The 13049-nt window shown below is 35.2% G+C and overlaps 1 protein-coding gene across 1 annotated transcript in view; it reads left to right on the plus strand.

The window, feature by feature from the left end:
• The window catches only part of TINAG (tubulointerstitial nephritis antigen), an 85544-nt gene that overhangs the window by 23985 nt on the left and 48510 nt on the right, over positions 1 to 13049 (plus strand). The window contains 2 exon segments of the mRNA XM_030315731.2: positions 7188 to 7311; positions 10866 to 11016. Coding sequence (XP_030171591.1) covers positions 7188 to 7311; positions 10866 to 11016 — 275 coding nt within the window.

Consider the following 13049-nt stretch of genomic DNA (forward strand, 5'->3'; position numbering starts at 1 on the left):
CGTAGAGTATCATGTCATCTGTGAAGAGTGAAAGTGTAATTTCTTCCTCTATTATATGGATGCCTTTCTTTTTTGTTGTCTGATTACTGAGGCTAGGACTTCCAACAATATGTTGAGCAACAGTGGTGAGAGTGAACATCCCTGTCGTGTTCCTGACCTATCAGAAAGCTCACAGTATTTGCCCATTGAGGAGGATATTAGCTGAAGGTCTTTTGTATATGGCCTTTCTGATCTTGAGGTTTGTTCCTTCTATCCCTAACTTCTTGAGGATTTTTACAAAGAAAGGATGTTGTATTTTGTCAAATGCTTTTTCTGCTTCTGTTGACAGGATCATGTGGTTTTATCCTTTCTTTTATTAATGTGATATATCACATTGATTGATTTGTTGATATTGAATCACCTTTGCAGCCCAGGAATAAATCCCACTTGATTGTGGTGAATAATTCTTTTAATGTACTGTTGGATTTATTTGCTAGTATCTTGGTAAGAATTTTTGCAAATATGTGCATGAGGGAAATTGGTCTGTAATTCTCCTTTTAGTGGGGTCTTTGACTGGTTTTGGAATCAAAATAATGCCTGTCTCCTAGAACGACTTTGGAAGTTTTCCTTCCTTTTATATTTTTTGGAACAGTTTCAAATGAATAGGTATTGACTCTTCTTAAAATGTTTGGTAGAATTCCCCTGGAAAGCTATCAAACCCTGAACTCTTGTTTGGTGGGAGATTTTTGATTACTGGTTCAATTTCTTTACTGGTTATGTGTCTCTTCACATTTTCTACTTCTTCCTGTTTCAATTTTAGTAGTTTATATGTTTATAGGAATTTGTCCATTTCTCCAGATTGCCCAATTTCTTGTCATATAATGCTTATAATATTTCTTATTACTGTTTGTATTTCTTTGGTGTTGGTTGTGATCTCTCCCCTTTCATTTGTGATTTAATTTATTTGGGTCCTTTCCTTTTCCTTTTTGATCAGTCTGGCTAGGGGTTTATCAATTTTGTTAATTCCTTCAATGAACAAGCTCCTGTTTTTATGGGTGTCCTACTGTTTTTTTCTTTTTTTTTTGATTTCGATATCATTGATTTATGTTCTAATCATTATTATGTCCCTTCTTCTTCTGGTTTTGGGCTTTATTGTTGTTCTTTTCCCAGCTCCATTAGGTGTAACATTAGATTGTGTATTTGAGACCTTCATTCCTTCTTTAGGAAGGCCTAGATTGCTATATACTTCCCTCTTATGACTGCCTTTGCTTCACACCAGAGGTTTCGGACTGCTTTTCTTGTTCTCATTGGCTTCCATGTACTTTTTAATTTCCTCTTTAATTTCTTGGCTAACCTATCATTCTTTAGTAGGATGTCTTTAATCTCCAAGTTTATGGTCTTTCCAATTTTTTTTTTTTGCTTGTGGTTGATTTCAAGTTTCATAGCATTATGGTCTGAAAAATGCATGGTATGATATTGATCTTTTTGTACTTGTTGAGAGCTGATTTGTGACCCAGTATGTGATCTATTCTGGAGAATGTTTCATGTGCACTTGAGAAAATGTGCATTCTGCTGCTTTAGGATGGAATGTTCTAAATATATCTGTTAGGTCCATCTGGTCCAGTGTGTCATTCAAAGACATTATTTCCTTGTTGATTTTCTGCCTAGATGATCTGTTCATTGTAGTAAGGGGGTATTGAAGTCCCTACTATTATGGTATTAATGTCAATGAGTTTCTTTATGTTTGTGATTAATTGATTTATATTTGCATGCTATCAAGTTGGGTGCATAAATATTTACAATTGTTAGATCTTCTTGGTGGATAGATCTTAATTATATAATGCCCTTCTTCATCTATTACAGTCTTATTCTAAAATCTAGTTTTTCTGATAGAAGTATGGCTACTCCAGCTTTCTTTTGACATCTATTAGCATGATAGATGGCTCTGCATCCCCTTACTTTCAATCTGCAGGTGTCTTTATGTCTAAAATGAGTCTTTTGCAGGCAGCATACAGACATGTTGTGGTTTTTTTGTTTTTTGTTATTGTTGTTGTTTTTTTTTATCCATCCTGATACCCTATGTCTTTTGATTGGAACATTTAGTTCATTTACATTCAGAGTGATTATTCAATAGAATTTAGTGCCATTGTGTCACCTGTAGAGTTGGTTCTCTGGTCCTTTCTAGTCTTCTGGTCTTTGTCTTGTTTTGTTTTTCTCCACTCAAAGAATTCCCCTTAAAATTTCTTGCAGGGCTAGTTTAGTGGTCATGAACTTATTTAATTTGTTTGGGAACTCTATCTTTCCTTCTATTCTGAATGACAGCCTTGTTGGATAAAGAATTCTTGGCTGCATATTTTTCTGATTCAGCACGTTGAATACATCCTGCCACTCCTTTCTGGCCTGCCAAGTTTCTGTGGATAGATCTGCTGCAAACCTTATCTGTCTTCCCTTGTAGGTTGAGGACTTTTTCCCTTGTTGCCTTTGTAATTCTTTCCCTGTCTGTGTATTTTGTGGATTTGATTATGGTATGCCTTGATGATGGTTAGTTTTTGTTGAATCTAATGGGAGTTCTCTGTGCTCCTTGGATTTTGATGTCTGTACCCTTTTCCTGATTAGGAAAGTTTCCAGCTATAGTTTGCTCATGTAAACCTTTTTCCCCTTTTTCTCTCTCTGTCTTCTCTGGGACTCCTATGATTCAAATGCTATTCATTTTTAATAAGTCACTGTGTTCTCTAAGTCTTGTGTATTGATCTTTTTCCTTTGTTTCATTCTTTTTTTCTGCTTCATTATTTTCCATTTTCATCTTCTATATCACTGACTAACTGTTCTATTTTGCCATCCTTGCTGTCATGGCATCCATTAGAGATTGAATCTTGGTTACAGCATGTTTAATTTTGGCATGACTAGCTTGTAGTTCTTTATCTCCAAAGAAAGGGATTCTCTGGTGTCATCTATGCTTTTTGTAACTCCAGCTAGTACTCTTATAATCGTGGTTTTAAATTCCAGTTCAGACTTCTTACTTATATCAGTATTGATTAAATACATGGCTGTCATTTCTTCCTGTTCTTTCTTTTTTTAAATGTTTATTTATTTTGATAGCGAGATAGAAAGGGGGAGGATGGGCAGAGGGAGAGGGAGAATTTGAAGCAGGCTTCCAGTCCTTGAACAATCAGCATGGAGCCTGGCACAGGGCTCAAACCCACAATCTGCGAGATCATGACCTGAGCTGAAGTTAGATGCTTAACCAACTCAGCCACCCAGATGCCCCCTTCCTGTTCTCTCATTTTGGGTGAATTCCTCCATCTTTTCATTTTGGAGGAAGAAAAAAAAATTAATAAAATTAAAGTTAAAAATTAAAAAAAAAAACCACAAATAAATCAAATAAAGGATGCAAGATCCTAGGTGTGTTTTGGTCTGCTTGTTGAGAGCAACTTGACAGAATAGAGAAAAAAGAGAAAGGAAAAACCTAGTTAAAATTAAAAAAAAATTAAATACTAAAATAGGATAAAATAAAATGAAGAAAGTAAAATAGAATAAAACAATTAAAAAATAAGAACATAAAAATAATTTTCGGGGGCGCCTGGGTGGCGCAGTCGGTTAAGCGTCCCACTTCAGCCAGGTCACGATCTCGCGGTCCGTGAGTTCGAGCCCCGCGTCAGGCTCTGGGCTGATGGCTCAGAGCCTGGAGCCTGTTTCCGATTCTGTGTCTCCCCCTCTCTCTGCCCCTCCCCCGTTCATGCTCTGTCCTCTCTCTGTCCCAAAAATAAATAAACGTTGAAAAAAAAAATTAAAAAAAAAAAATAATTTTGTTTCTTTTGGTATCCAAGAAGGGAAAGAAAAGAAAGAAAAAAGAAAACAACCTGAGCAAAAACAGAAGTGAAGAAAACAAATAAATAAAGGAACCAGCAGACAGAATGAAAACTGAATGCAGTTACATCATTTCCACTAGAAATGAAACTTTGAAGCACACTATAGTCTGTAGACTAATCAGCAGGTGGAAGGGATTTGTGCTGGTCTTTTGGGGGATGTACCACAGATGGGCAGGGCTTGGTGTAAACAGCTCCCTTTCCACTTGATGACACTGCATAGCTTATTGGGGTCAATCCCTGTGTGTATTCACACGCTAGAGGTGAAAATGGCTTCACCCAGTTCCTTACTCTTGGTGCAGGAATGCCACACTTCACTGACCTGCGATCAGGCACCCCTCCTTTGTCTCAGGCCTCCGTCCACCCACTTCTCCCCTATCCATGTCCAAGCTGTCTGCCTGCACCTCTCTCCAGAGTTTTATCTTAGATGGGATTGTGTGTCAAAACTCCACACTTTAGAGAGACCTGTGGCTTGGATGCATGCAAATTCTCTGGGGAAAGTTCTCACTGAGCAGTGGCTGGTGTTGGCTTGTCTCAGAAAATGTTTGCACGATGGCACAGCAGCAGAGGTTTATGGCAAATCACCCCCACACAGCCTCTGTGGTTTGGTTTTGGTGCCCTCTGGCATCTTTGTTCCAGTGTCAGTAAATGTGGCTTCTCTCCAGGGTCCACTGGGAATTTTGCTAGTGGGAAGGCCGTATGGCCTCTAATAAATGCACTCCAAGCAGGGAAACTGCTTCTCCGCTGTGTGGCACATGGACCCCTCAGTCCCTGATGCCTGCTACTGGGGATTAGCCCTGCTTCCCTCACCAGAGCATCACCAGGCACTGACTCGGAACCTTCAGACTCTGCACTCCACTGTTTTCTAGAAATCCTGGTGCTATTGAAACTCTCTTCTTTCTCCCAAAGGTTTTGGGGAACAGGTTTCTTTTTCAGTCCACTGAGAGTGTTTTTACTCTTTCTCTCTTCGCACCAGCTACTTTTGGTGGGATGCTTTTCCTTGCATGATCCTGTTGTGCTTTATTCTCCTCCCTTTCTCTTTCTCTCTCTCTGTCCTCTCTCCATGAAAAGGGCTCCCTACCCTGCACAGCTCTTCCTCCTTCACCTCTCCACAACCATGTACCTGCCAAGCTCTGGCTCAAGTTTGCAGATTGTTGCATTAAGCCTTAGATCTATTTCCAGGGTGGTCAAAATGGTTTGATGTTCGTCTAGCTGTGTTTCAGGGATGAGACAAGCTCGGGGTCCCTATACTACTCCAACTATCTTAACCCCCGACCAGTATTTTTTAAAGCATACATTGTAAAAGCAATAAAAGCAGACTGGTATTTATAATTTAACTTAATGTGCCTAAAGAGGAAAAATCATTTTTAAGAGATGAAATCCACTAGTTAGATCTATATCTCTTCATTATTATAAGGTATTATTGAATACCTCCGGTGTGCAAAGAATTCTGGTAGGCTTTGGAATATGGAAGTCAATTCTAAATAATTCAACCGGGCTGAAATGTGTTCAATGTAATGGTTGTATATTGCCTTAAACAGAGTAGAGGGGAAATGTCCTAGCTATGTTATTAAATTGTGATTCTGAAGTGGTAAAGTAACAACTCACACTGCACCTATTTTTCTGAAACTTGAGACAACTTAGTATTATAAATGTTTAAGAGCTCATTGATGAGCCAATGATAATAAAATTGGGAATATTAGTAATTAATAAGATAGGTTATATTTCCATTTTAGTTAGAAAGACTCTTTTGGAGACTGACTCTCTATCTCTGGAACTCTCTATTCAGAGCATAAATTGATTGAGCTGCAACTCTAGGTTTCTGCAGTGTGGTCAGTCTAATGGTATAAGGATCTAACATCACCTGGATTTCCATGATACTTCTCGTTAAAGGTACATGCAGACACTCTACTGTGATCTGCTTGGCATTTCTGCACTTTCTTCCATCATCTAAATAATATTTTCAGTAATGGAACTCAAGATTTAATAACTTTCTTATCAGGTGATAGTAGTTTCTTAAATCAAAACTGAACTCTCTAATCAAAATTCAAGTTTATAAATATTTTGGATGGATACCTTTTTAGGCCGACATGTAAATTCCAAATCTTTCTTTAAGGTCTTTGAAGCAATTATATACTTGTCAGAAGTAATTTTGTTTGCAAGATATTGGATCAGTAACCTGACTTGCTGAATGCATGCACAATTATAAACTTTTAAATAGGTAAAATTTTAGCTTTTATAGACAGTTTATTTCTCTTTTCAAAATATCAATTTATTTCTGATAAAGTAAGGAAATGATAAATGGAGCTTAGTTCTAAATTCCAAAAACCTGAATCTAGTTTCAGGGATATTTCTTATTTAATTTTAGCGTGTCATTTAACTTTTGGAAGTTTGTCTCTTAATTGATAAAATAGAGTGAAAATTATTTGCCATGGTTATACAACTTAGAGCTATTGTGGAGATAAATATTGATTGTTCGAACACTTTGAAAACTTTAAAGCACTAAGAAAAATGTTGTGTGTGAATGTGTGTGTATGCTTAAGTGATAAAAATTAATAAATCCTTATTTGGTTTGAGTCCTTATTATTTTTCAAGTGAAGGTTATCACTCTTTAGAAAGTTTGGGAAAAAAAAAACAGGGTATTGTGTTTGAGATTTTCTTTGAGTGACTTGAACAGAGCAAGGTATAACATTTAATTTACATTCTTGGAAAGACAGCAGCTGAAATCGACTCTGTCAGGACTCGAACATGGGTTCTGAAGAAACAATGGTATTGTACATTTGGCATTCCACACTTTCTGAAACCCTTTCAATCTTCAAGGATTTTATAAATGTCAACCAATTCATCCCAGTTTTGCTTCTTTAATGTCTTGTGTAAAATTGGTGTGCCTTAGGGCTTCCAAGTACATTGCCACATATGCATTGTTTCAAAATTAATTTCATACAGAGTCACACTCTCCAACATAAAAGTGACCTAAAGGTAAATGTTATTTATGAGGTCAAATTAAATAACACCATGCATCTTTCATATGAGTGACTCAAACTCGATTCAAGAAGATAGAAACATTGGCCAAAATTATTGCTCTGCATGGTACCCCAGAAAAATTCTACAGCTTGTTCTTATGATTTTGCACTATGTTAGGATTCCCTGCATTGAATTATCTTTTAAACATATATGAAATAGAAATGCCACATTACTAATGCTTTTCAGGGGTGTCATTCAGAAAACACGAATGTACAAAATTAAAATAATGATAAATGTTATAAAAGTTCGTGTCATTTTTTTAAAATGATTATTGGGATACATTTGAAGAAATCTGACACATCTGCCTCTCTTCCTTAGGCTTCTTTACCTGCAACAACTGACCTTCCAGAGTTTTTCATTGCTTCTTATAAATGGCCTGGATGGACTCATGGCCCATTGGATCAAAAAAATTGTGCTGCATCATGGGCATTTTCTACTGCAAGTAATAAAGTCATTTTGATTACTTCATTATAATTCTCCCATTGATTCAAGATTCTGGGAAAGTAGTTAAAAGATTTTTAAATTTAGAATATTTAAATGTTAACATTTGGTCAATTTAAATAAAGTTTTATTCTGACCAGAGAAAGCAACTTGAAGATTATATAAATATCCATTTTCACTCTGAAAAATTGGTCTTGATTTTTAGGGTATAATTTTAAATGGAGAATAAATCAAACGAACAACAAAGAAAAGTTTCCAAAATTTGTTTGTCCTTTGAGAGTTAAATCCACATGATAAGAGTAGAAGATACCTCTTTATTCATAGTATTATGGGTAATATTAATATGAACTTGCACATACCTACGTAATTCTCCTATTCTTTTCTCTTTATACAATTTGCAATAATATGCTTAATTATTAAACTACTCTGATGTAAGGAAACACTTCAGAACAAATAATAATGGATTAAATAGGTTTTATCTCATTTGAGATAAAAGCAAATTTGTAGCTTCTGACTCTAAATTGATAAGAGTAGTTTCCAAATTAATGTTGCTGTTACTTCAAAAGTGTAAGGAATACTTCTTTATAGCTACTTTCATATAAGTTCACAAGTCCAGTAAATAAATACTCAGGTTAATTTCAAGATTTAGTCTCTAAATTTTCCTCAAAGGAGTGTTGGTTAGATTCCAGCAAATAACATAAGCCTAACATGATGTTGGTTGGCTACTATCAAAGATCTTTATAAAAACTATGTTCTAGCTTTGAAGATGATTCCAAGAATTGTAAAAGCATTGTAAAATAAGAGCATAGGCTCTTAGAGAAGTCAGCTCTGAAGGGTCATACTCTTTGGGACAGAAAAGTACTGATAAATTGGTTCACATATCACTGCTTCATAGTATCAGCTAATTTGTTTCTAGAAATGATGCCTTTGGCCAGGCTTACATCTGGAGTGGCTCCATCTGTTAGTCTATGCTACTTCCTACTCTAGAACAAATGGTCCCTGGATTTCTGATATTTGTCCCTTGCTTGTTAGGGATCCACATGGAGGACCTATTTGAGACTTGTTTCACATGGGTGGAAAAATATTTAATAATATAAATATTTATCATTTTATGTTCATGTGGTTCATGTATTACACCTCTTAGGTGATGTATAAGAATTTTGCTTTAAGTTTAAGTTAGACTGGAATTTCTGAAGATGTCTTAGAAAAGATATTGGTGGTTAAACAGTGACAGCAACTTGCTAGGCTGATTTGAATGGTGTATTTTGGTGTCCCCTAGTCACAGCCCCAGAGATGGGCTCAGGCCAGGGCTAACTCTGGATTTGTCCCCCTTCCTAATATACCAAAATACCAGGAAGAGGGTTTTCAACACTTTTGTGGTTTCAGATGCAATGGTTTTATATCCTGTGTATTCAGTATGACAAATCAGGCACATGTTATTTGTTTATTTAATGTTTGAGTGTGTTAAGCATAGCAAAGAGTAAACTAGGTTCTCTTAAAGATCTAGAAAATTATGACAGAAAATATAGTTACAATAAAAACGTGTTTTTGCAAAGAAGCTAAAAACTATAAAGTGGAATAAATAAGATATTTAAAAATAAACACATATGAACAATAGTTATGCAGCCAACAAAATTCAAGCAAGATTCAGAAGCTGAAGTGGTGAAGGAGTTTGGAATGGCAGGGGTGATACCTGTCACAGAGCAAATGTAGAGATAGAGTAAAATAAGCAGGGAAAATGATAGGGTGTCTCACGGGTAGAGGCCAATAAAAGTTTCACAAGGAGGTGGAAAACAATTTGCTGAACTGAGCCATTCTTAAGTCTGACTTACTTTAACTATTTTCAAGTTAATTTGTATTAAACATTCACTGAGGTTCAGAAATGTCTGTATGAGGAACATACTGTGTCCAATTGGAATTCAAAATATTTATCCTTGAGTTGAAATCTACAGATTCATAGGGCTAGAAGGAATCTTAGAGGTCATATTTTTCAAGCCTCTGGTTTTATAAAATAGGCACAAATAGATAAAATGACCTACCCAATCTCAGAAATGATCCTGGAAGCCAGGTTACTGACTCCTTGACTACTGTTGTCAAAGTGTTCTTTGAACTGGAGAATAGTTGCACTAATATTTTCAAGTTTACATTTGATTCTGAACCCGTACTGAAAGTCAAAGCATCAGAAAATTTCTATTTTCTTCAATGAAATAGGGAATTATTTCCTCGAGAATAGCAGAGGTGATAGTAGAATGTCATTTTCTCTTATGAATTTATCCCAACACAGTAAGGGATGGAATCGAGAAGGAAGTAGGAGGTTATAGATTGGACAGATATTGAGCATTTAAAATGTGCCAGCAATTGCATTACAGAATTGTACATATGCTATAGTTACATAAAAACCATGTACATACAGAAATACATATGTAAGTGAATTATTTAAAAATGAATTATTTTAGGATAATTCTAAATTAGCACCTTGAGAAATTCCATTATACAGACAAGTTTGATGAGCAAAAGCTATAACATCTCCTGAAAACATTGGATGGATAGAAGAAAGCCTATGGCATTGTTGCCTTTAAATAAAAGTAAGTAAGTTTAAATATCAAGAACAAACTATACCAGCCATCCAAGAACAACAAAAATTTGTACCAAAATGGCACCCATCCCAATTTTCTCATGATCTTGTCATTCTTATAGTTTATCGAGGTAACATAATTGAAATTATAATGGATTATCATTTTATCCAATGGTGGAATTAATTTCCCTAGCCTATTATTCTATGAGGGTATCAATATGATTTTTGTTCATCACTGTAATTTCTAGTACTTAGTTCAGTGCCTATCACCTAGCAGGCAGCCAGTAATATGTTGGGAAAAGGAATGAACTGATTAGCTACAACCATGCTAGGGAATTTTATATTGATATAAATTTATACCATGTATAAATAAGGTGAATTATGCTCTGTAGTTTTTAGATATTGTATAAGATTTATATAAGTATGGATTAGTTTATGAATGGTTTCCCAAGTGATTAACGTAGACACCAATTTAAAAACCAAGGATTCAATTCATTCCAATATATCATATTAATATGGATGAATTTCCAGTTAATATTTCTATAAGCTTTCTGATTTCCTCAATTTAGTTTCACTCATTTCAAAGTTATATATTTATCCATGACTGTACATGAGGTACAGGAGATAGAAATGTAACTGAGATATGATTCTTGCCCTCAAGGAGTTATACTTGAAAGATTCCTTAATGAAAAATTCATAAGTATATAGAACATGAAAGGAACAACGAACTAGAAAAGAACAAGGAACTAGAAAAGTCTTTGAATTTGATAAGACGATTGAGCAATACCATAACTGGATAAAAATTATGACCAAAATTATGACCCCATTGACTTTGCTGGAATGCATGATATATTAAGGACATTGGCCTTAATTTTAAATTATATAAAGCTCTGGCGACTAGGATTAAAAAAAAAGGCTATGTAAATTATTAAAAATGTCATATGCCCTTTGATTATTAATCACTATTCTGTTTGAAACAGGTGTGGCAGCTGACCGAATAGCAATTCAGTCCAAAGGTCGATACACAGCTAATCTATCCCCTCAGAATTTGATCTCTTGCTGTCCCAAGAACCGTCACGGATGCAATAGTGGAAGCATCGATAGGGCTTGGTGGTTCCTGAGAAAACGTGGGTAAATAGCTGCCCAACATATGTTTGTAGTATTCTTCTGAGTTCTGTTTGGAGTTAAAAGAAGGAAACAAATGAATGTTAAGATTTTACCAAAAAACATATGTGCTACACCTATATAAATGCCTGTATTACATTTAAATGTACACTGTATTTGGTGTCTACTAAGATTATAAGCTATTGGAAGCCATTACTTGAAGAATGTATATATTTCCTGGCCAAATGAATAGAAGGATTCAAGGAAGCATTGTCTCCTGGTTGCTCTGAGCCAAATGGCTTTACTGAGTCCCCACGGGAATAGAGTAGTTGATATTGCTCATACCTCTGCCGAGTCTTCATTTACCCAGGTAGATGGGTAATGCCAGGGAAAAATTAGATTAAGAACAAGATGAATAAAATTAGTAATTTATCATTGGGTTACCATCCCATTTAATGAGGAAAGGCAGGTTGTTTTTTATGTATCTCATGTAATCTGATACCTGCTGCACAAGGGCTAATCTACTTAAAACCCAAGTTATCAAGGTAAGGACACTGCAGCTGATAACAAGTAGTGTACATATGTATTGCTCACCTGTATTTTTATCATCCACTGAGTGCTCTAGGTTTGCTCTAGACCAGTCAGGTAGTATGAAAGCGTGGGTGTCAGATAGTCAGATATTGATGGGTGGCAATAAATTTCTTTAAAAATTTTTCATGCATGTTGCTTAATAAGGTGGTGCTTCGAATGGACAACTTGGACTGATACCTTTTGGTACAGTGGTGCTTGATTGGCTTCTGTTTTACACTGTGGCAAAAATTAATACCCTTTAGAAGCTTCCAAACATAAATGAACTTTGAGACCAAACTAAATCTTACTGTATTGGTCTGCTTATGTTACCATAACAAAATACCATAGACTGGGTGGGAAGCTTGAACAACAACCATTTATTTCTCACAGTTCTGGAGGCTGAGAAGTCCAAGATCAAGATATTAGCTTATCTAGTCGTGGTGAGAGAACCTCTTCCTAACTTGCCTTTTTGCGTCTTCAAATGGCAGAAAGAGAGCACCAATATCTCTTCCTCTTCTTATAAGGGCACTAAATCCAGTGTCAGGGCACCACCTCATTGTTTCATTTAAAGCTAGTTATCTCCCAAAGGCGCCCTCCAAATACCGTCACCTTAGAATTAGGGCTTTAACACATGAATTGGGGGTGACACAATTCAATCCATGGCACTTATTATCCCAAAGTAATACATATTATGCAAGATTTTTTTTAAGCGTTCTTTAACAGCTTTACTTTCATCATGTTCCTTGCTCACATTCTCTTACTCTGTTGAACACTACTGAATTTTTTTGAAGCAATCATATTTGATACTTCTATGGCTAATTCAAGCTAAATATGTATAAAAGCAATTTTATTATTTTCCTTATGATCTTCTTCTATATTCAATAAATTACATAGCTTTGGTATCAAATAATTTTTGCTTTTTACTACATTCAGTTTCAAAATCAGAAATAAAAATTTTCTTTATCTTTTGTACAATGTATGCATCTGATAACTTTCTACTTAGTATATAGTATTTCTCCCAAAATGAACCACATAAACATAATGATTTAGATCTTATGAGAAGGTGTTTATAACTTCATAAAAATGAAAAAGCAAAAACAGAAACAAAACAGCTTTAACTTTGAAACTTATATAATTCATCAAAATACCCCATCTCAACATAATAAAATCCTTGGGTTTTTTTCATATTAAGTTTGGCTCTTCTATATTATAATTAAATATTCAGAATGAAGAAGCCTTTCCTGTATGAATATTACCATAGATTTTATTGACAGTCACTTTTCATCTTCAGGAAATTCTATACCATAGATAAATTATTTATTAAAGTGGGTTGAAACAAGATTTTTAAAATTGTAATAAAGAAAAATGAGGGAGCAGGGAAGAGTGTAATATATTGAACTGGTGTATTAGATTTAATCAACCCATTGAAAGTTACACATGTAACTTCGTAAACTTCAGGAAAATTTATAAATATTTAATTAAGTAAACTT

The sequence above is a fragment of the Lynx canadensis genome, chromosome B2, assembly GCF_007474595.2.
Source record: "Lynx canadensis isolate LIC74 chromosome B2, mLynCan4.pri.v2, whole genome shotgun sequence".
NCBI lineage: Eukaryota > Metazoa > Chordata > Mammalia > Carnivora > Felidae > Lynx > Lynx canadensis.